At 36.3% G+C, this 22734-nt stretch overlaps 1 protein-coding gene across 1 annotated transcript in view; it reads right to left on the reverse strand.

Moving 5' to 3' along the window:
- Nucleotides 1-22734, reverse strand: part of ITGB8 (integrin subunit beta 8) — a 100961-nt gene that overhangs the window by 24213 nt on the left and 54014 nt on the right. Inside the window, exons 6-7 of the mRNA XM_060108301.1 lie at nt 22534-22692; nt 7989-8084 (exon numbers count right to left, since the gene is read on the reverse strand). Of these exons, the coding sequence (XP_059964284.1) occupies nt 7989-8084; nt 22534-22692 (255 nt within the window). The remainder of the gene's footprint in view (nt 1-7988; nt 8085-22533; nt 22693-22734) is intronic.

The raw sequence follows: 22734 nt of genomic DNA on the forward strand, positions 1-22734 counted from the left end.
TTTTGACAAAATTCAACACCCATTTATGATAAAAACCCTGCAGAAAGTAGGCATAGAGGGAACTTTCCTCAACATAATAAAGGCCATATATGACAAACCCACAGCCAGCATCGTCCTCAATGGTGAAAAACTGAAACCATTTCCACTAAGATCAGGAACAAGACAAGGTTGCCCACTCTCACCACTCTTATTCAACATAGTTTTGGAAGTTTTAGCCACAGCAATCAGAGAAGAAAAGGAAATAAAAGGAATCCAAATGGGAAAAGAAGAAGTAAAGCTGTCACTGTTTGCAGATGACATGATACTATACATAGAGAATCCTAAAGATGCTACCAGAAAACTACTAGAGCTAATCAATGAATTTGGTAAAGTTGCAGGATACAAAATTAATGCACAGAAATCTCTGGCATTCCTATATACTAATGATGAAAAATCTGAAAGTGAAATCAAGGAAACACTCCCATTTACCATTGCAACAAAAAGAATAAAATATCTAGGAATAAACCTACCTAAGGAGACAAAAGACCTGTATGCAGAAAATTATAAGACACTGATGAAAGAAATTAAAGATGATACAAATAGATGGAGAGATGTACCATGTTCTTGGATTGGAAGAATCAACATTGTGAAAATGACTCTACTACCCAAAGCAATCTACAGATTCAATGCAATACCTATCAAACTACCAATGGCATTTTTCACAGAACTAGAACAAAAAATTTCACAATTTGTATGGAAACACAAAAGACCCCGAATAGCCAAAGCAATCTTGAGAACGAAAAATGGAGCTGGAGGAATCAGGCTCCCTGACTTCAGACTATACTACAAAGCTACAGTAATCAAGACAGTATGGTACTGGCACAAAAACAGAAAGATAGATCAATGGAACAGGATAGAAAGCCCAGAGATAAACCCACGGACATATGGTCACCTTATCTTTGATAAAGGAGGCAGGAATGTACAGTGGAGAAAGGACAGTCTCTTCAATAAGTGGTGCTGGGAAAACTGGACAGGGACATGTAAAAGTATGAGATTAGATCACTCCCTAACACCATACACAAAAATTAGCTCAAAGTGGATTAAAGACCTAAATGTAAGGCCAGACACTATCAAACTCCTAGAGGAAAACATAGGCAGAACACTCTATGACATAAATCACAGCAAGATCCTTTTTGACCCATCTCCTAGAGAAATGGAAATAAAGACAAAAATAAACACATGGGACCTAATGAAACTTCAAAGCTTTTGCACAGCAAAGGAAACCATAAACAAGACCAAAAGACAACCCTCAGAATGGGAGAAAATATTTGCAAATGAAGCAACTGACAAAGGATTAATCTCCAAAATTTATAAGCAGCTCATGCAGCTCAATAGCAAAAAAACAAGCAACCCAATCCAAAAATGGGCAGAAGACCTAAATAGACATTTCTCCACAGAAGATATACAGACAGCCAACAAACACATGAAAGGATGCTCAACATCTTTACTCATTAGAGAAATGCAAATCAAAACTACAATGAGATATCATCTCACACCAGTCAGAATGGCCATCATCAAAAAATCTAGAAACAATAAATGCTGGAGAGGGTGTGGAAAAAAGGGAACACTCTTGCACTGCTGGTGGGAATGTGAATTGGTACAGCCACTATGGAGAACAGTATGGAGGTTCCTTAAAAAACTACAAATAGAACTACCATATGACCCAGCAATCCCACTACTGGGCATATACCCTGAGAAAACCATAATTCAAAAAGAGACATGTACCAAAATGTTCATAGCAGCCCTATTTACAATAGCCCGGAGATGGAAACAACCTAAGTGTCCATCATCGGATGAATGGATAAAGAAGATGTGGCACATATATACAATGGAATATTACTCAGCCATAAAAAGAAATGAAATTGAGCTATTTGTAATGAGGTGGATGGACCTAGAGTCTGTCATACAGAGTGAAGTAAGTCAGAAAGAGAAAGACAAATACTGTATGCTGACACATATATATGGAATTTAAGAAAAAAATGTCATCAAGAACATAGGGGTAAGACAGGAATAAAGACACAGACCTACTAGAGCATGGACTTGAGGATATGGGGAGGGGGAAGGGTAAGCTGTGACAAAGTGAAAGAGCGGCATGGACATATATACACTACCAAATGTAAGGTAGAGAGCTAGTGGGAAGCAGCCGCAGAGCACAGGGAGATCAGCTCGGTTCTTTGTGACCGCCTGGAGGGGTGGGATAGGGAGGGTGGGAGGGAGACGCAAAAGGGAGGGGATATGGGAACATATGTATATGTATAACTGATTAAATTTGTAAAATAAAAAAAAAAAAAAAAGGGGTGTTCAGAGAACGAGTGGGTATGGGCCAGGGAGACTAGGGAGTGTTAGGAAACCTGAGTGCCAGGAGGATCCATTCCTCTGTGGCTGTGGGACCTTGGACAATTCCTTAGAACACAGTCTTAGAAACTCAGTACTGAAAGGTCCTTTAGCAATCACTGTGTCACCTTCTTATGGTGGGAACGGGGAAACAGTGGTCCAGGGTGAGGAAGGGACTTGGCTATAGTTACTCAGTGGCAGAGCTGAAAATTGAAGCCAGTTGGATTTGCCTCCTGACAAACTAAGTGTCCCAGGATGTATCAGCTTGCCTCTCTATGTCTCAGTTTCCACATCCGTAAAATGGAAACTAATAGTAGTACTTAGATTCTTTTAAATAAGTTAATATCATATAGTATTGAATATGGGGTTTTCCTTTATTTTTTCCTTACAACTGTATTGAGGAATTACTGAAGCACACTAACTTGTATGTATTTAAAGAGTGCAATTTGATGAATTTTGACATACACATATACATCTATGAACCCATAATCAATATAACAAACATTCCCATCACCCCCGAAACTTTCTTTGTGCCCTTTTATAATCCCCCTCTCCCTCTCCTCATCCCCAGGCAACTACTGATCTGCTTTCTGTCCTTAAAGTTGGTTTGTATTTTCTAGAATTTTACATACATGGAATCGTACAGTACAGTCTCTTTCTTCCCTGGTTTCTTTTACCCAGTGTGTTTCTGAGATTCATCTGTATTGTTGTGTGTGTTAATAGTTTGTTCCTTTTTATTACTGAGTAGTATCCCAGTGTGGATGTACATTTATCTATCCATTCCCCTATTGATGGACATTTGGATTGTTTCTAGCTTAAGGTTATTACAAATCAACATAACATTCATTTTAAGAAGCACCATTATTTTATGTGCCACTAAGAAAGGAAAAGCGCTACCAATTAAATTATGACCCAATAAAAAAAAAAAAAAAAAAAAGATTGCTTTGGCTATTTGGCTATTCAGGGTCTTTTGTGTTTCCATACAAATTGTGAAATTTTTTGTTCTAGTTCTGTGAAAAATGCCATTGGTAGTTTGATAGGGATTACATTGAATCTGTAGATTGCTTTGGGTAGTATAATCATTTTCACAATGTTGATTCTTTGAATCCAAGGACATGGTATATCTCTCCATCTGTTTGTATCATCTTTAATTTCTTTCATCAGTGTCTTATAGTTTTCTGCATACAGGTCTTTTGTCTCCTTAGGTAGGTTTAATCCTAAGTATTTTATTTTTTTGTTGCAACTGTAAATGGGAGTATTTCCTTAAATTTTCTTTCAGATTTTCCATCATTAGTGGATAAGAATGCAAGAGATTTCTGTGCATTAATTTTGTATCCTGCTACTTTACCAAATTCATTGTTTAGCTCTAGTGGTTTTCTGGTAGCATCTTTAGGATTCTCTGTGTGTAGTATCATGTCATCTGCAAACAGTGACAGTTTTACTTCATCTTTTCCAATTTGGATTCCTTTTATTTCTTTTTCTTCTCTGCTTGCTGTGGCTAAAACTTCCAAAACTATGTTGAGTAATAGTGGTGAGAGTGGACAACCTTTTCTTGTTCCTGATCTTAGAGGAAATGGTTTCAGTTTTTCACCATTGAGAACGATGTTGGCTGTGGGTTTGTCATATATGGCCTTTATTATGTTGAGGTAAGTTCCCTCTATGCCTACTATCTGGAGGGTTTTTATCATAAATCGGTGTTGAATTTTGTCAAAAGATTTTTCTGCATCTATTGAGATGATCATATGATTTTTCTCCTTCAATTTCTTAATATGGTTCATCACAGTGATTGATTTGCATATTGAAGAACCCTTGCATTCCTGGGATAAACCCTACTTGATCAGGGTGTATGATCCGTTTAAAGTGCTGTTGGATTCTGTTTGCTAATATTTTGTTGAGGATTTTTGCATCTATGTTCATCTGTGATGTTCACCTGTACTTTTCTTTTTTTGTGACATCTTCGTCTGGTTTTGGTATCAGGGTGATGGTGACCTTGCAGAATGAGTTTGGGAGTGTTCCTCCCTCTGCTGTATTTTGGAAGAGTTTGAGAAGAATAGCTGTTAGCTGTTCTCTAAATGTTTGATGGAATTTGCCTGTGAAGCCATCTGGTCCTGGGCTTTTGTTTGTTGGAAGATTTTTAATCAGTCTCAATTTCAGTGCTTGTGATTGGTCTGTTTATATTTTCTATTTCTTCCTTGTTCAGTCTCAGAAGATTGTGCTTTTCTAAGAATTTGTCCATTTCTTCCAGGTTGTCCATTTTATTGGCATAGAGTTGCTGATAGTAATCTCCCATGATCCTTTGCATTTCTGCAGTGTCAGCTGTTACTTCTCCCTTTTCATTTCTAATTCTATTGATTTGAGTCTTCTCCCTTTTTTTTCTTGATGAGTCTGGCTAGTGGTTTATCAATTTTGTTTATCTTCTCCAAGAACCAGCTTTTATTTCTATTGATCTTTGCTATCATTTCCTTCATATCTTTTTCATTTATTTCTGATCTGATCTTTATGATTTCTTTCCTTCTGCTTACTTTGTGTTTTTTTTTGTTGTTGTTGTTCTTCTTTCTCTACTTGCTTTAGGTGTTAAGGTTACTTGTTTATTTGAAATGTTTCCTGTTTCTTCAGGTAGGATTGTATTGCTATAAAATTCCATCTTAGAACTGCTTTTGCTGCATCCCAAAGGTTTTTGGTCATTATGTTTTCATTGTCATTTGTTTCTAGGAATTTTTTGATTTCCTCTTTGATTTCTTCAGTGATCTCTTGGTTATTTGGTAGTGTGTTGTTTAGCCTCCATGTGTTTGTATTTTTTACAGATTTTTTCCTGTAATTTATATCTAGTCTCATAGCGTTGTGGTTTCAAAAGATACTTGATAGAATTTCAAATTTCTTAAATTTGCCAAGGCTTGATTTGTGACCGAAGATACGATCTATCCTGGATAATGTTCCATGAGCACTTGAGAAGAAAGTGTATCCTGTTGTTTTTGGATAGAATGTCCTATAAATATCAATTAAGTCCATCTTGTTTAATGTATCATTTAATGCTTGTGTTTCTTTATTTATTTTCATTTTGTATGATCTGTCCATTGGTAAAAGTGAGGTGTTAAAGTCCTCTACTATGATTGTGTTACTGTCGATTTCCCCTTTCATGGCTGTTAGCATTTGCCTTATGTTTTGAGGTGCTCCTATGTTGGGTGCATAAATATTTTCAATTGTTATATCTTTTTCTTGGATTGATCTCTTGCTCATCATGTACTGTCCTTCTTTGTCTCTTGTAGTAGTCTTTATTTTAAAGTCTATTTTGTCTGATATGAGAATTGCTACTGCATCTTTCTTCTGATTTCCATTTGCATGGAATATCTTTTTCCATCTTCTCACTTTCAGTCTGTATGTGTCCCTAGGTCTGAAGTGGGTCTCTTGTAGACCGCATATATATGGGTCTTGTTTTTGTATCCATTGAACCAGTCTATGTCTTTTGGTTGGAGCATTTAACCCATTTACATTTAAGGTAATTATCGATATGTATGTTCCTATTCCCATTTTCTTAATTGTTTTGGGTTTGTTATTGTAGATCTTTTCCTTCTCTTGTGTTTCCTGCCTAGAGAAGTTCCTTTAGCATTTGTTGTAAAGCTGGCTTGGTGGTTTCTCTTAGCTTTTGCTTGTCTGTAAAGTTTTTAATTTCTCTGTCGAATCTGAATGAGATATGAGATCCTTGCTGGGTAGAGTAATCTTGGTTGTAGGTTTTTCTCTTTCATCACTTTAAATATGTCTTGCCACTTCCTTTTGGCTTGCAGAGCTTCTGCTGAAAAATCAGCTGTTAACCTTATGGGGATTCCCTTGTACATTATTTGTTGTTTTTCCCTTGCTGCTTTTAATATTTTTTCCTTGTATTTAATTTTTGATAGTTTGATTAATATGTGTCTTGGCGTGTTTCTCCTTGGATTTATCCTGTATGGGACTCTCTGTGCTTCCTGGGCTTGATTGAGTATTCCGTTTCCCATATTAGGGAAGTTTTCTACTATAATTTCTTCAAATATTTTCTCCTTCCCTTGCTTTTTCTCTTCTTCTTCTGGGGCCCCTATAATTTGAATGTTGGTGTATTTAATGTTGTCCCAGAGGTCTCTGAGACTGTCCTGAATTCTTTTCATTCTTTTTTCTTTATTCTGCTCTGTGGTAGTTATTTCCAGTATTTTATCTTCCAGGTCACTTATCTGTTCTTCTGTCTCAGTTTTTCTGCTATTGATTCCTTATAGAGAATTTTTAATTTCATTTACTGCGTTGTTTATCCTTGTTTCTTTGCTCTTTAGTTCTTCTAGGTCCTTGTTAAACGTTTCTTGTATTTTCTTCATTCTACTTCCAAGATCTTGGATCACCTCTACTAACATTCCTCTGAATTCTTTTTCAGGTAGACTGCCTATTTCCTCTTCATTTGTTTGGTCCGGTGGGTTTTTACCTTGCTCCTTCATATACTGTGTATTTCTCTGTCTTATTTTGCTTAACTTACTGTGTTTTGGGTCTCCTTTTTGCAGGCTGCAGGTTTGTAGTTCCTGTTGTTTTTGGTGTCTGCCCCCAGTGGGTAAGGTTGGTTCAGTGGGTTGTGTAGGCTTCCTGGTGGAGGGGACTAGCACCTCTGTTCTGGTGGATGAGGCTGGATCTTGTCTTTCTGGCAGGACCCCATCCGGTGGTGTTTTTTGGGGTGTGTGTGAACTTATTATGATTTTAGGCAGCCTCTCTGCTGATGGGTAGGTTTGTGTTCCTGCCTTGCTAGTTGTTTGGCATGGGGTGTCCAGCAGTGGACCTTGGTGGTCGTTGAGTGGAGCTGGCTCTTAGTTTTGAGATGGAGATTTCTGGGAGAGCTCTCACTGATTGATATTACATGGGGCTGGGAGGTCTCTGGTAGACCAATGTCCTGAATTCAGCTCTTCAATCTCCGAGGCTCAGGCCTTACAGCCGGCCAGAGCCCCAAGACCCTGGCAGCCACATGGCTGGAGAAGATGGGCTATGAGTTGGGTGTCAGCCACTGCCCTGTTGTCGCTCTGTCTCAGCTGTCTCCAAAGGTCACCCAGATACATTGGGTTATTCCACTATTCCTCAGAATTTGCACATGCCAGTCTGGGCTTTATAGATGTCCTTCTGATACTCTTAATTGAAATACCTTGCATTCATGGTGGTGAGAGATATGCTAATTGTGTTGGTTCTCTTCAGTTCAGAGTCTGGGACAGTCTGAGCTTTCATGTGACCAAGTCACGAGCAGCTGGCCAATGTTCCCAGAGTGATAACATGTCAGACTCCACGAAGGCTTTCTGCAGCACCTGATCAGTAGTCCCAAGCAGCCGCTCCACTCAGCTGCAGTACTCTGACCGGGGAACTCAGTGGGACCCTCACACGAGGATTTCTGCTGGCCTTGGAGCCTGAGTTGCCCACCCAGGCAAGGAGTTGAGGAGAGCATCTCCTGCCCCATCTCACCAGAGGAACGGACACCTGGGCTATGTTAGTTAATACAGTATTAAATTTAGATTGTACAAATTATAATAACTCCAGAATCCTTACCTGGGATTTTAATTAGTATTCTAATTTTAACTATAGATGCAAACATTTTAATTTTTATATTTCGGGAGTTAACATACCTTATACCAGTGAAACTGTTTTCCTTGAACTGCAAATATGACATTAATGTTGTTGTCTATTAACTTTTCTGAAAGTTGGCCTAGTGAGGGATGTTCCTGTAACAGAAAATGAAATAAAGAAGGTAGTGAAATTTAGTAGTTCAGTTCCACACACTTCCAAACATCTGTTATGAGGAAAATTGTATGATTAACATGAAAATGTATTGTGTTGGGAAGGATTATCATTTTACTAGAGGCATTTAAATTCTTTTAAAAACTAAGGTCAGGGCTTCCCTGGTGGTGCGGTGGTTGAGAGTCCACCTGCTGATGCTGGGGACACGGGTTCGTGCCCTGGTCCGGGAAGATCCCACATGTCGCAGAGCGGCTGGGCCCGTGAGCCATGGCTGTTGAGCCTGCGCATCCGGAGTCTGTGCTCCGCAACGGGAGAGGCCACAACAGTGAGAGGCCCACATAGCGCAAAAAATAAAAAATAAAAATAAGGTCAACGTCAACATTGTTAAGGATATTTTAAAGACAAAGACTCCATAAAAACCTCAGAAACTTAGAAAAATGAAGAGGGTTGCATTCAACATAGTACAAAGAGTGTTTAGCACTTTTTTAGGTTAACATTGGACTCCAAGTAATATAACTGAAAGATTCTTTAATATTCAGAAATAGAGACATATTAGTGACAATCACATTTTGAGGTGAAGTTCAGTAACAAGTTTAAAAATGCAAATATATGCATGTATATACATACATATTTACATACATATAAAATTTTGATATATAACGTGGTATAGAACAAAGTTTGTTTAAAAGAAGAAAACCCTGTATTCAAATCCCGGATTGTCAGTTTATGATAAAAATTGTATTTCAGGTCTATCCTCTGTAACATGTGAATGGTATCTGCCTTCCACGATTGCTGGCAAAAGTAGAAAGATAACAATAGTATGTGAATTATTTAGAGCAGTTTCTTGCAAAACTAATAGCAATTATTATAATTTTTATTTCCAACAGCTTATACAAGGTGTAGTTACAGATCTTTCAACTTATTATCATTATACTTTTTTGTCATTTATGTATACATATATTTATATTACAGATCTGTCTTACATTGATATATAAAACTTATGTAGCTCTAACTGTGATATTCTTTGCGGTAGTGGGAAAGAAAGCAGGGGATGAGTAGAAGGGGAATAAAACTTAGTAAATATGAGAAATCTGACAACTGTGGAATTTGCTATATAAAGTTATGTAGTAAGACATAGTACCTGATATTTTTCTTTCTATAAATGCTCTTTTAGATATTAAAGCAATCTCAAATAACAACTCTAGATACCTTTAGAGAAATGATGTCAAACTTCACCTGCAGTTGGGCCCACCTGTTGTTGGTGCCTAGTAGTGTAAGCCAAGGATCATGTGACTGAGCCTAATTAGTATCATCTGATTCAAGTTCAAATTACTCTGTAGTTTTTGTTTCCCCTTTCACCCTCCAATGCTAACTGTGCTTTTGTTAAGGGAAAATTTTGTTTAAACCATCTTGGTTAATATTTCTGGATTTTGGCAACTATATGAACTTAGAAAGAGCTAATTTTACTAGTTTCACTTATAGCCTAAGTTCTTTGACCCACTTATTAAACTTATATATCTATGTTTATTAAGATATAAGACACAGCCTTGTGCTTAAAACTATCATCACTAACATGAGTAACTGGTGTGATCTGAATATCTATGTCCCGCTTTCCAGATTCATACATTGAAATCCTAACCTCCAAGGTGATGTAATATTAGGAGGTGGGCCTTTGGCATGTGATTAGGTCTTGAAGGTAGAGCCCTCTTGAATGAGATTAGTGCCCTTATAAAAGAGAGCCAGTGGAGAAAGTTCCCTTGCGCCTTCTGTCATGTGAGGTTATAACTAGGAGGTGTTGTCTTTGAACCAAAAAGTAGGCTCTCACCAGACCCTGAATCCTCTAGTGCCTTGATCTTGGACTTACCAACCTCAAAAACTGTGAGGAATAAATTTCTATTGTTTATAAGCCACCTAATTTATGATGTTTTGGTATAGGAGCCCGAATGGACTAAGATAATAATCATAACAAATATCCTTTTATTTCTATATAATCTATAATTGCTTTGTAGAAACAAATAAAAATTTCTTGAACTACAATTAAATGTGATATGACTCCAATTTACGAAGGGGTATAACAAATATTACCACATGGATTTGCATAAGAAAAATTCTACCCACAGCAATTCTTAAGAATATAATTTTAAAGTAATAGAACAATCGCCAAAATATAAGTTCTATCAGATAAATTTTTATTCCTTGTTCCTAATAATATGCATACTCTTAAAATAGACTTATGACAGTTTGCATAATGCTAGTAAATTAAAGAGAACAACAACGAAAAAAGAGAACAAGTAAAAGAAGGTAAGTCTAGCTGTATTGGGAATATTTTTTTAATGGCAACAACTACTTTTCAAATATTTTTGCTTTGACAAAAAATAATCACAGTTTGCCAAGCATTCCCTCTTCTTAATTTTAAAAACCATTCATATTTTCAGGAAAATTTAATCCATATGTTTTTAACCAGCTTATACTTAACTCACATAAAATCAATATTAAAGGACAGTCCAAAATGTAAGCAGCTTTTGGAGGCTTCTTAATCTCTTTCCCCTTTTCAAAAACAGGAAGTCACATTGACCAAAAGTACACAAAATTTAAATCTAGAAAGTTCTCATTTGCTCCGAAGATCATTAAGAAGTTCAGTTGGATTTTTAAGCTTAAAAGAACACATTTTTTAACCCTAGAAAGAAATGTTTTAAAAGAAAATTCCAAGTACCTCGAGGCAGATTGTTAAAACTACAAATGTTTGATAGGTGTTTAAACAGACCATTGTTGATGGGAGAATTGTGGATTAATGGCATTGTTGAAGCCCCTTCCCCTTTCCTCCATGAAGCATAGTATCTTTTAAGTATTTTATCTTTTATGTCTTGTATTTCACTAGCAGGAACACTCCCTCTCGGCCAGCTGTCCTGTGCTGGTGACATCACTGCTCCTCAGCTTTAACTCCCCCTCTGTCTAACCCATTACATATTGTTTCTCTGAACTCTGAAAATAATTAATGGAGATAACAAGCATTTCTGGGTCAGAAGGGAGAAGGGAAAGCAATGTGCCAAGGCAGCTGCTAAGTAATTAAGGACAAAAGGATTCCATTCACATTTTTCTTCTTCACCAACACCTTCACTGTGATTTGTGGGAAATAACTTATAAATGTCAGAAGGGAAGAGGAGGTAAGAAAGATTCCATAGAGACAGTTTCGGTTAAAGAGATAATAACTAGAGATGTATGAATTTTAATAATGTGCCTGTGTAGTGACAAGAAAATAAGTGTTTAAGATTCTCCATAAAAGTGAATTTCATTATAAAAAGTTCTTATGAGATAATATAGAATTTGAAACATTGAATACCATAATAAGATACAAAAAAAAACCCCCAATGTCTTGGTTAAATAAAAGTACTCAGTTATCTGGATTACTTTTTATAGATCACTTTTTAGAGGACAAAGACAGCATGAAAACAATGTGATAGTACAGATTTATTTAGAGATGAAGACTTTAAATCATGTGTTGTCAGTCCCCATCTCTCCCAATGGCCTATTTTTCTGTCTATATCGCTGCATAGTCATAATCACGTAGACCCATATTTCCCATTAGTGGCACTATGGACAGTTTGTGTTGTGGCTGTGAGGCTATCCTGTGCATTGTAGGGTACTTGGCTACATCCCTGGCCTCTACCTATTAGAGGCCAGTATCTCCCTCCTTCCCCAGTTGTAACAACCAAAATGTCTCTGGACATTGAAATGTTCTCTGGAGGGCAAAATCATTCTGGCTGAGAGCCATACCAAGAGCAGGGGCTTGGAAGCAGACCACCTGGGGCTTCAACTCTTGGCTCTGCAATTACTAGCCATGTAACACTGGGCATCTGTCTTAACCTTCTGTGATACAGTTTCTATATATGTAAAACATATAAATACTAGTATCTACCTCTCAGGGTTATGGTGGGAAGTAAATGGGTTAACATGTGTAAAGACTTTCATTTACCGTTTTCTAATTATTAAGCCCATATTAATGGTAAGTAGAAGGTGATGTCCTGATGTCACACTGCTTGTCATTTACCTAGGCACTACTATGGAGGGCTGTGTGACCACAGACAAGTTCCTGATCCTTTTAGTGCTTCCATTTTCTCATTTATAAAATGGAGGTAATAGCAATATCTACACTTCACTGGGAGGCTGGGTGGTGCTCCCTAAGTGTAAAGGGACAAATACCACAGGGCTGCTTAATAAAAGACAGCTTTCAATAAAAGACTGCTTAATAAAAGACATTTGAAGGCCATTACTAAAGCCTAAATGCTGGGCTCTTGGATATGCTTTAACTTGCCTCATTTATTTACCTTTTGCACCTGGCTCCTGAAGTGTTTGATTTGTGGCTCTTGCCAAACATGGTATCAGTTGCATTCTTGATAGCCTTGTTACTGAATGAGGGGCATGGAATAACCATTTTTATAAGCTTTTCAATGAGAATGGTAGTAAGTTTTCTGCTTAAATATGACTTAACCAAACATATAATTTATTTGGAACATTCTATTTCATAAGTATTTTCATCAACTTTTGTTTTTATTGAGTCACTTTGGAAAATCAATATTTTTTCTCATTTTCAGGGGTGCTATAAAAGCAACATGAGACTACTCTGAGCCTAGCTCAGGTGATTCTGTGTGCAACTTTTGCTTTCAATTTTAAAGAAGAAAAAATAAATATTGTTTGCAGAAATAATTTCCTGGGTAATTTTCTGCAAGCATGAGAAGCATTAAAATTAGGTCTATTCTAAAGTTTTTATTAAAGTCATTACTGTTCACATGCCCCTCCCCCATCCCTCTCCCCACTGGTAACCACTAGCTTGTTCTCTGTATCTGTGAGTCTGTTTCTGTTTTGTTATATCCATTCATTTGTTTTATTTTTTAGATTCTACATATAAGTGAAAATATGCAGTATTTGTATTTCTCTGTCTGAGTCATTTTACTAAGCATAATACCCTCTGTATCCATCCATGTTGTTGCTTATGGCAAAATTTCATTCTTTATTATGGCTGAGTAATATTCCATTGTATATATATACCACAAACTTCTTTATCTATTCAGTTGTTGATGGACACTTATGTTGCTTCCATATCTTGGCTATTGTACATATTGCTCCTATGAATATTGGTGTACATAGATCTTTTTGAATTAATGTTTTCATTTTCTTCAGATATATATATATATATATATATATATATATATATATATATATATATATATATATACACACACACACATACCCAGGAGTGGAATTACTGGATCATATGTTAGTTCTATTTTTAATTTTTTGAGTAGCCTCCATACTGTTTTTCAAGTTGGAGGGTTCCCTTTTCTTTACATTCCTCACTGACATTTATTGTTTGTGGTCTTTTTGATGATGGTCATTCTGACTGGTATGAGGTGATATCTCATTGTGGTTTTGATTTGCATTTCCCTGATGATTAGTGATGTTGAACATCTTTTCACATGCCTTTTGGCCATCTGTATGTCTTCTTTGGAAGAATGCCTATTCAGGTCTTCTGCCCATTTTTTAGTCAGGGTGTTTTTTGATATTGAGTTGTATTAGCTATTGATATATTTTGGATATTTCCCCCTTATTGGACATATCATTTGCAGATATCTTCTCATGTTCAGTAGGTTGCATTTTCATTTTTTTGATGGTTTCCTTTGCTGTGTAAAAGCTTTTAAGTTTGATTAGGCTCCATTTGTTTATTTTTTCTTTTGTTTTCCTTGCCTGAAGAGACAGGTCCAAAAACATAATGCTAAGATCTTTGTCAAAGACCATACTCCCTATGTTTTCTACTATGACTTTTGTGGTTTCTGGTCTTACATTTAGGTCTTTAATCCATTTTGAGTTTATTTTTGTATATGGTGTGGAAAAAAATGTTCTAATTTTATTCCTTTGAATGTAATTGTCCAGTTTTCCCAGCACCACTTGTTGAAGAGACTGTCTTTTCCCCACTGTATACTCTTGCCTCTTTTGTCATAGATTAATTGACCATATGTGCATGGGCTTACTTCTGGGCTCTCTATTCTGTTCAGCTGATCTGTATGGCTCTTATTGTGCCAATACCATACTGTTTTGATTATTGTAGCTTTGTAGTATAGTCTGAGGTCAGGAAGCATGATACCTCCAGCTTTCTTCTTTTTTCTCAAGATTTCTTTGGCAATTTGGAGGTCTCCCATGATTACATATAAATTTTAGGATAATTTGTTCTAGTTCTGTGAAAAATGTTATTGGTAATTTGATAGGGATTGCATTAAATCTGTAGATTGCTTTGGGTAGAATGGCCATTTAAACAATATTAATTCTTCCAATCCAAGAGCATGGGATATCTTTCCATTTCTTTTTATCATTTTCAGTTTCCTTCATCAGTGCTTTATAGTTTTCAGAGTATAGGTCTTTCACCTCCTTGGTTAAGTTTATTCCTAGATATTTTATTCTTTTTGATGTGATTTTAAATGGAATTGTTTTCTTACCTTCTCTTCCTGAGAAAATATATAATACTAATACATTATTAGTGTATAGAAAAGCAATAGATTTTTGTATATTAATCTTGTATCCTGCAACTTCACTGAATTAATTTATTAGTGCTAATGGCTTTTTGGTGAAGACTTTAGGGTTTTCTATATACAGTATCATGTCATCTGCGTATAGTGATAGAATCATCTATATTCATCTGAGATATTGGCCTGTAATTTTCTTTTTTTTTGTACTGTCTTTCTCTGGTTTTGGTGTCAGGGTAATGGTGGCTTCATAGAATGAGTTTGAAAGTGTTTCCTCCTCTTCAATTTCTTGAAATAGTTTAAGAAAGATAGGTATTAACTCTTCTTTATATGTTTGGTAGCATTCCCCTGTGAAGCCCTTTGGTCCTGGACTTTTGTTTGGGAGGTTTTGATTACTGATTTGATTTCAACACTACTTATCAGTCTATTCAAATTATCTCTTTCTTCCTGATTCAGTCTTGGAATATTGTATGTTTCTAGGAATTTATCCATTTCTTCTAGGTTGTCCAATTTGTTGGCATTAACTGTTCATAGTATTCTCTTATGATTGTATTTCTGTGATAACAGCAGTAGCTTCTCCTCTTTCATTTCTTATCTTGTGTATTTGGGTACGCTCTTTTTTTTTCTGAATGAACCTGGTTAAAGACTTATCAATTTTGTTTATCTTTTCAAAAAATAAGTTCTTGGTTTCATTGATCTTTTCTATTTTTTTGGGGGGGGTGGTGTCTTTAATTTATTTATTTCTGCTTTGATCTTTATTATATCCTTCTTTCTGCTGACTTTGGACTTTGCTCTTCTTTTTCTAATTCCTTTAGTTGGTAAGTTAGGCTGTTTATTTGAGATTTTTCTTATTTCTTCAGTTAGGCCTGTATCACTATTAACTTCCCTCTTAGAACTGCTTTTGGTGCACCCCATATATTTTTGAGTGTTGTGTTCCCATTTTCATTTACCTTGTCTCAAGATATTTTCTGATTTCCTCATTGGTTTCTTCATTGACCACTGTTTTTTTAGTAGCATGTTGTTTAGTCTCTATGTGTTTGTTCTTTTCCCATTTGTCTTTCTGTAAATGATCTATAGTTTCATGCCATTGTGGTCAGAAAAGATGCTTGATATAATGTCTATTTTCTTAAATTTGTTGAGACTTATATTGACAAGCATGTGATGTATCCTGGAGAATGCTTCATGTACACTTGAAAAGAATGTGAATTCTGCTATTTTGGATGGAATGTCCTGTAGATATCTATTAAGTCCAACTGGCCTAATGATTCATTTAAGGCCACTGTTCCCTTATTGATTTTCTGTCTGAATGATCTCCCCATTGATGTCATTGGGATGTTAAAGCGCCCTACTATTATTGTATTACTGTCCATTTCTCCCTTTATTTCTGTTAATATTTTATATATGTATTCCTGTTTTGGACACATATATGTTAATGAGTGTAATCTCTTCTTGTATTGATCCCTTTATCATTATATAATATATAATTCCCTCTTTGTCTTTTGTTATAGACTTTGTTTTAAAGTCTATTTTGTCTGATAAGGGTCTGCTGCTTCAGCTTCCTTTTGTTTCCATTTGCATAGAATATCATTTTTCAACCCCTTTCAGTCCGTGTATCTTTAGCTCTCAAGTGAGTGTCTTATAAACAGCATATAGATGGGTTATTTTTTATCCATCAGCCACGCTGTGTCCTTTGATTGGAGCATTTAGTCCATTGACATTTAAAGTGATTATTGGTAGATATGTGCTTATGGCCATTTTGTTACTTTTTTCTGGTTGTTTCTCTGTTTTGTCTTCTTGTTTTAGTCTATCCCCTTGTGCTTTGATGATTTTCTTTAGTTGTATGCTTGTGTTCATGTCTTTTCAGTTTCAGTCTCTTTTTAGTTTAGTGGTATGCTTTAGCTCATCTCTTTTCTTTTTAGTTTTTGTATGCCTATTGCAGGTTTTTGATTTGTGGTTATCATGAAGTTCATATATGTTGACCTTTAACTATATCTACTTGTTTTTTTTTTTTTTTTTTTTTTCCTTTTTTTTTTTCTTTTTGCGGTATGCGGGCCTCTCACTGTTGTGGCCTCTCCCGCTGCGGAGCACAGGCTCCGGATGCACAGGCCCAGCGGCCATGGCTCACGGGCCCAGCCGCTCCGCGGCATATGGGATCCTCCCAGACCGGGGCACGAACCCGTATCCCCTGCATTGGCTGGCGGACTCTTAACCACTGCGCCACCAGGGAGGCCCTATCTACTTGTTTTAAACTGATAGTCATTTAAGTTCAAGGACATTCTAAAAGAGCTACATTTTTTACTATCCCCTCCACCTTTTGTGTTTTTGATATCATATTTTATATCTTCATATCAATCCCTTAACTATTTATTGTAGTTTTAGTTGATTCTACAATTTTTGTTTTTTAACCTTTGTAGTAGCTTATTTAGGTAGTTGAACCCCTGTCTTTACTATATATCTGCCTTTACCAGTGGCATTTTCCCCTTCCTATAATTTATTTCTTTGTTACAGCCTTTTCTTTTTCACTTAAAGAATGCCCTTTAATGTTTCTTGTAAGTTTGTTAGTGTTGATTAACTCTGTTAGTTTTTGCTTGTCTGAGATGCTCTTTATCTCTCCTTCAATTCTGAATGATGACTTGCTGTATAGAGTATCCTAGGTTGTAGGGTTTTTTTCCTTTCAACACTTTAAGTATATCATGTCACTCCCTTCTGGCCTGCAAAGTTTGCTGTAAAACCAGCTGATAGCCTTATGGGTGTTCCCTTGTATGTGACTCTTTATTTTTCTCTTGCTGAAGTTCTCTCTTTACCTTTAACTAAAAGTTGTAACAATATTTTTTTAAAAACCAGCTGCATATGGACTTAAAACTTTCTGGGTGCATTTAGCCTGAGTGATATTCCCTTTACTTTCCTGATGGTGCATGTTCATAAAACGCAAAGGTGCTAACACTCTAAACTGATCTTATCTTTTTAATTAATTTAAAAAGTTTTTTTATGCAGTGTTAAGCAGAGAAAAACAAAGTAAGAATCAGGAAATAAGGTGAAAATTTTTATTATATGCTTTAGTTTTGACATATTAGAATTTTAATGTTATTATTCTTATAATTATATATCAGTAATTTCCATGAGACTAAATAAGTAAAGGGATTCTGAGGAGTTAAATGATAGGAGGGGTAAAGAATCACTGACCATAATATGATGGGGCACAAAAAAAATGCTCAGAGAAAGAAACACCATACCTGAGCTACTAAATATAATTAGAAGTGTGGTAGGATCTTGCCTATTTGCATCTCTCCATCAGGACTGAGAGTCACAGCAATATTTGAAAGTCCCATTAATAATGGTTCATTGCATGACCTGTGTGCCTCTTCCAAATATTTGCTCTTTGGGCCCCTTTCATTGTTACTGGAGACTCTGGTGTTATTCTTGGCCAAGGATGGGGTGAATGGTTGTGAGGAGGGCTTTGAATGAAGTTGGGAATCACCCTGGAGGAGCTGGGTAGGGAGACAGGGTTAAATTCTAGGACCTCAGTATTAACCTGTCTTCTATACCATTAACAATTTTTATACTAATCTCTACCATTTTATTTAATTTTTTAATTTTTTAATTTTTAATTTTATTTTTATTTTTTGTGGTACACAGTCCTCTCACTGTTGTGGCCTCTCCCGTTGTGGAGCACAGGCTCCGGACGCGCAGGCTCAGTGGCCACGGCTCATGGGCCCAGCCGCTCCGCGGCATGTGGGATCTTCCTGGACCGGGGCACGAACCCATGTCCCCTGCATCGGCAGGCAGACTCTCAACCACTGCACCACCAGGGAAGCCCCTAACCTCTACCATTTTAGAAACAATTCCTTATTTTAAGCTGGCATTATTACTGGTAAATTATAAAACTACATTACTACTCAAGCTTTCCATACTGGCAACTGGAGAAAAAGCAGTGGAAAAGGTAATTTATTTAATACTATAATATTATTTGCCAATGGCCATATATAAAATGTAACAATGCTTAAACTGTTTAAAATTTTATCATGTTACGTAATTTAGGTAAGCCAGATTATCTGCTTTATTTCTTCTATAAGTTAGACTGTAACTAGAAAGTTAGAGCAGAAACTACAGCAAGAACTTCACTGCTCTATTTATTCTAGTTTTCCCTTGAGACACTGTGGCAAAGTGGTTAAGAATATAGATTTTAATAAAAGATTGAACTGGATTGAGCCCTAGCTCTGCCACTTATTAACTTCTTAGTTGTCTGTCCTCAGTCAACATTCTTAGTTTCTTCTCCCCTCAGTTTTTCTGTTAATAAAAGAAAGATAACTATGACTACCTTACCAAGTTGTTGTAAAGATAAATTTCGTACTGTATACACTGTACTGTATGCAGTATACTGCTACTGTATGTACATATGTGGTTTCAGTTAATAAAAACTGAAAACAGGGTAGATGTTATAATTCTGGAAATCACATTGACCCTCATGAAATAGCTAGGTGAATAAGCAGTAGAGCTCTGGACCATGTAATTTAGACATGTGAAAGGTCTTTTATCCTTTCCTTTTATAAATGAAAGAACCAGAGTCTTGGCCCAAGAAGCTCAGGTACTATTCAACATTACTGGTATTGGCTGCTAGAGATAAAGCCAAGAAGCAAAGTGTTTGATTGCTTGTCTAAATTATACCTTTTAAAATTCCTCTATAATGGCTGAATAGGAGAGAATGGAGGCCATTTTAAAATTAGCAGGTACATATGCTTATTAGGCTCAGGGTAGCTTTGGATGTAGGAGGTTTCAGAGCAGTAGTACACCTTGTGTATATAAACACATAGTCAAGGGATCAATCAAAATGCTTCACCTTCTTTTGTTTTAAGGCAGTGTCCCTGGAAATGAAGGGAATGAACTTCTTAGGAAGAGGATCCCTTAAAACACAGACGTGGGATAAATGAGATAAAAATATTCTTCTAAGGTATTAATAAGCACACTACTCCTTGGTTTATTCAATACATATCAGTGACATGTGGAAGGTTCATTGTTTTAAGTAGGTAAAACAATTTTCAAGAAAGCAAATAAAGTTCATGATAGTTTTTCCAAATTCCTGATATCATAAGAGCCCAAACACTGTGTAAAATTCCATCAGAACTGTGATTTGTTTCCATAAGGTTATATGGCATGGCATATGTCTAAAAGTATGAGAACATTTCTTTGCCTTAAGAAATCCTTCCTATATGAGCAACAGCACCCTCTAAAATACAGTTATGGAGTGATGACTTCAGTGACTTGGCAAAACTTCAAAACGATAATGCAATGCAACTTGAGAATAATGTGATTATTATTTTCCTTTAAAAAAATACTTCTACTTGTCTCACAATAGAATAGTTCCTCTTGTCTTCTCCTCCACTCCCAGTAAATGAATTAGAACTCTATCTCAGATTAAAAGAGGTTGAATGGAAGGAAAGATAATGAATGACTTAATTAAAGTGGATGGGTCTACCAAAGTGAAATGTGGCTGAGTAGAAGAGAATTAGCAAAGAGAAAGACACTAAGGGAATAACTCCAAATCCTAAAATTTAAAATTCAAAGTCTAGTTATTTTTTAAAATCTTTAAATGTTGAGGCTGCTTTCAAGAATCTAAACCAACCAAGGGTTGAACTTGTTTTATGCGGTAATAACAGTTGCTCCTCTAGACTTTCAAAAAGTCTGGTAAAATGTTTCAGATTAACAAAATTTAAACTATTTAAATTTCACTGATGGGAACCACACACATTTCAGCATAATTTATATGCTTCTAATATTGTATTTCCCAAACTGTGCATGAGGTGCCTTAGAGCACTGCAGTACACTCACCAGGGTACCTCGAAATATCTTGAATTTTTAAGGGAAGCACAGTAATACATGGCATCTGTCAGGTACCCATGAACTACTAGCTGGAGGTGGTTCACAGCTTTACCATTACATTTGGCTCTGTTCTTTTAGATGATGCCATATCTTTGCAAAACTGGGCAACATGAAAATCAGTGCAGAACAGGAAGTGAGGATAGTTATATCTAGTCTGATTCCAAGGCTTGGGAAGTTCCCATTGTAACTTATTTACTAAGAATGACAAACTATACATGTATATATATATATACACACATATATATTTTTTGATGTTCATGTGTATTATTTTTTTAACTGGCTACTAAGTTTTTAGGACACAAATAGTTATGTTATTTGGACCTAACTACTTAATAAACAGAACTGTCAGGCTGTTTGTTTGCTTGTTTTGCCTACGTGTATGAGGGAAAAGATTACTAAGACACTAGGTACTGCAATATAAGAAAGTTTGGAAGCTTTTGTTCTAACATTTCCATGCCTGTATAAGTAGGTGTCACGTCACAAGTAAATGATGCTTTATGCAGTTATTTTCTACATGCAGAATAGCTAATGCTGGGAAAGATGTTGTTCAAAACTACAATGAGATATCATCTCACACCAGTCAGAATGGCCATCATCAAAAAATCTAGAAACAACAAATGCTGGAGAGGGTGTGGAGAAAAGGGAACACTCTTGCACTGCTGGTGGGAATGTGAATCGGTACAGCCACTATGGAGAACAATATGGAGGTTCCTTAAAAAACTACAAATAGAACTACCATATGACCCAGCAATCCCACTACTGGGCATATACCCTGAGAAAACCATAATTCAAAAAGAGACATGTACCAAAATGTTCATAGCAGCCCTATTTACAATAGCCCGGAGATGGAAACAACCTAAGTGTCCATCATCAGATGAATGGATAAAGAAGATGTGGCACATATGTACAATGGAATATTACTCAGCCATAAAAAGAAACGAAATTGAGCTATTTGTAATGAGGTGGATGGACCTAGAGTCTGTCATACAGAGTGAAGTAAGTCAGAAAGAGAAAAACAAATACCATATGCTAACACATATATATGGAATTTAAGGGGAAAAAATGTCATGAAGAACCTAGGGGTATGACAGGAATAAAGACACAGACCTACTAGAGAATGGACTTGAGGATATGGGGAGGGGGAAGAATAAGCTGTGACAAAGTGAGAGAGCGGCGTGGACATATATACACTACCAAATGTAAAATAGATAGCTAGTGGGAAGCAGCCGCATAGCACAGGGAGATCAACTCGGTGGTTTGTGACCACCTAGAGGGGTGGGATAGGGAGGGTGGGAGGGAGGGAGATGCAAGAGGGAAGAGATATGGGAACATATGTGTATGTAAAACTGATTCACTTTGTTATAAAGCAGAAACTAACACACCATTGTAAAGCAATTATACTCCAATAAAGATGTTAAAATAAAAAGAGATTGTATTTAAATATATGATTCAGAGCGGAAACTAACCCTCAGGAAGCAATCCAGATATGCACTGTTTAAACAAAAGAGCCCTTAAATATAGATAAACTTCAGAAGGAAGAAGTGAGATAAAATTGAAAGCCGGTTTTGTTTTACTCCTTTTTCCCCGTCTCTACTTTGATTCTGTCTATTTTACTGCGAGGATTCCTCAAGCCAAATACATTCTTCTTAATCTCTAATATGTCTTTCAATACTAACGCTGCAGAAGTAGTTATAAGTAAACTAGTAAGGCAAACGTATATGTATATGCTCTTTTCCTTTTAAGGTCCTTCAGTTGAGTAAAAAGTAAGCTCTTCTGTCACTCTTATTTTCATAAATTATACAGTGCTTTGTAGGATATTAGAGAGTCAGCTACTAGATATTATCAAAGTACTTCAGCCTTATATTTTATTGAGCAGAATTTATAGACTGCATTGTTCTGTAACTTGTCTTTCATGACTTATCCTGACTCTGCTTCATGATCCTTTAGGTAATTTCTTGGTACAAGGACAGCTGAATTGCCAATTTAAACTTATACTATAACCAGAAGAGTCATAACTACTAATAGGCTATGGCTGTATTACCATGCTTGTTGATCTGACGTAGATGTTGTTTTTCAGATGGCAGTTTCCGTCATTTGGCACCACTATGCCTGCCAATTTGCTGTCTAGAGCAAGATGAGATGTCTGATCTGTCATCACCAGCAGCAATCTTTTAGCTTCTTTTCGCCATCCAATGTGACTCTTAAAATAAACATGAAATTAGATCTTGTACAATAACATAGA

Source organism: Mesoplodon densirostris, chromosome 9 (genome assembly GCF_025265405.1).
Source record: "Mesoplodon densirostris isolate mMesDen1 chromosome 9, mMesDen1 primary haplotype, whole genome shotgun sequence".
Classification (NCBI taxonomy): domain Eukaryota; kingdom Metazoa; phylum Chordata; class Mammalia; order Artiodactyla; family Ziphiidae; genus Mesoplodon; species Mesoplodon densirostris.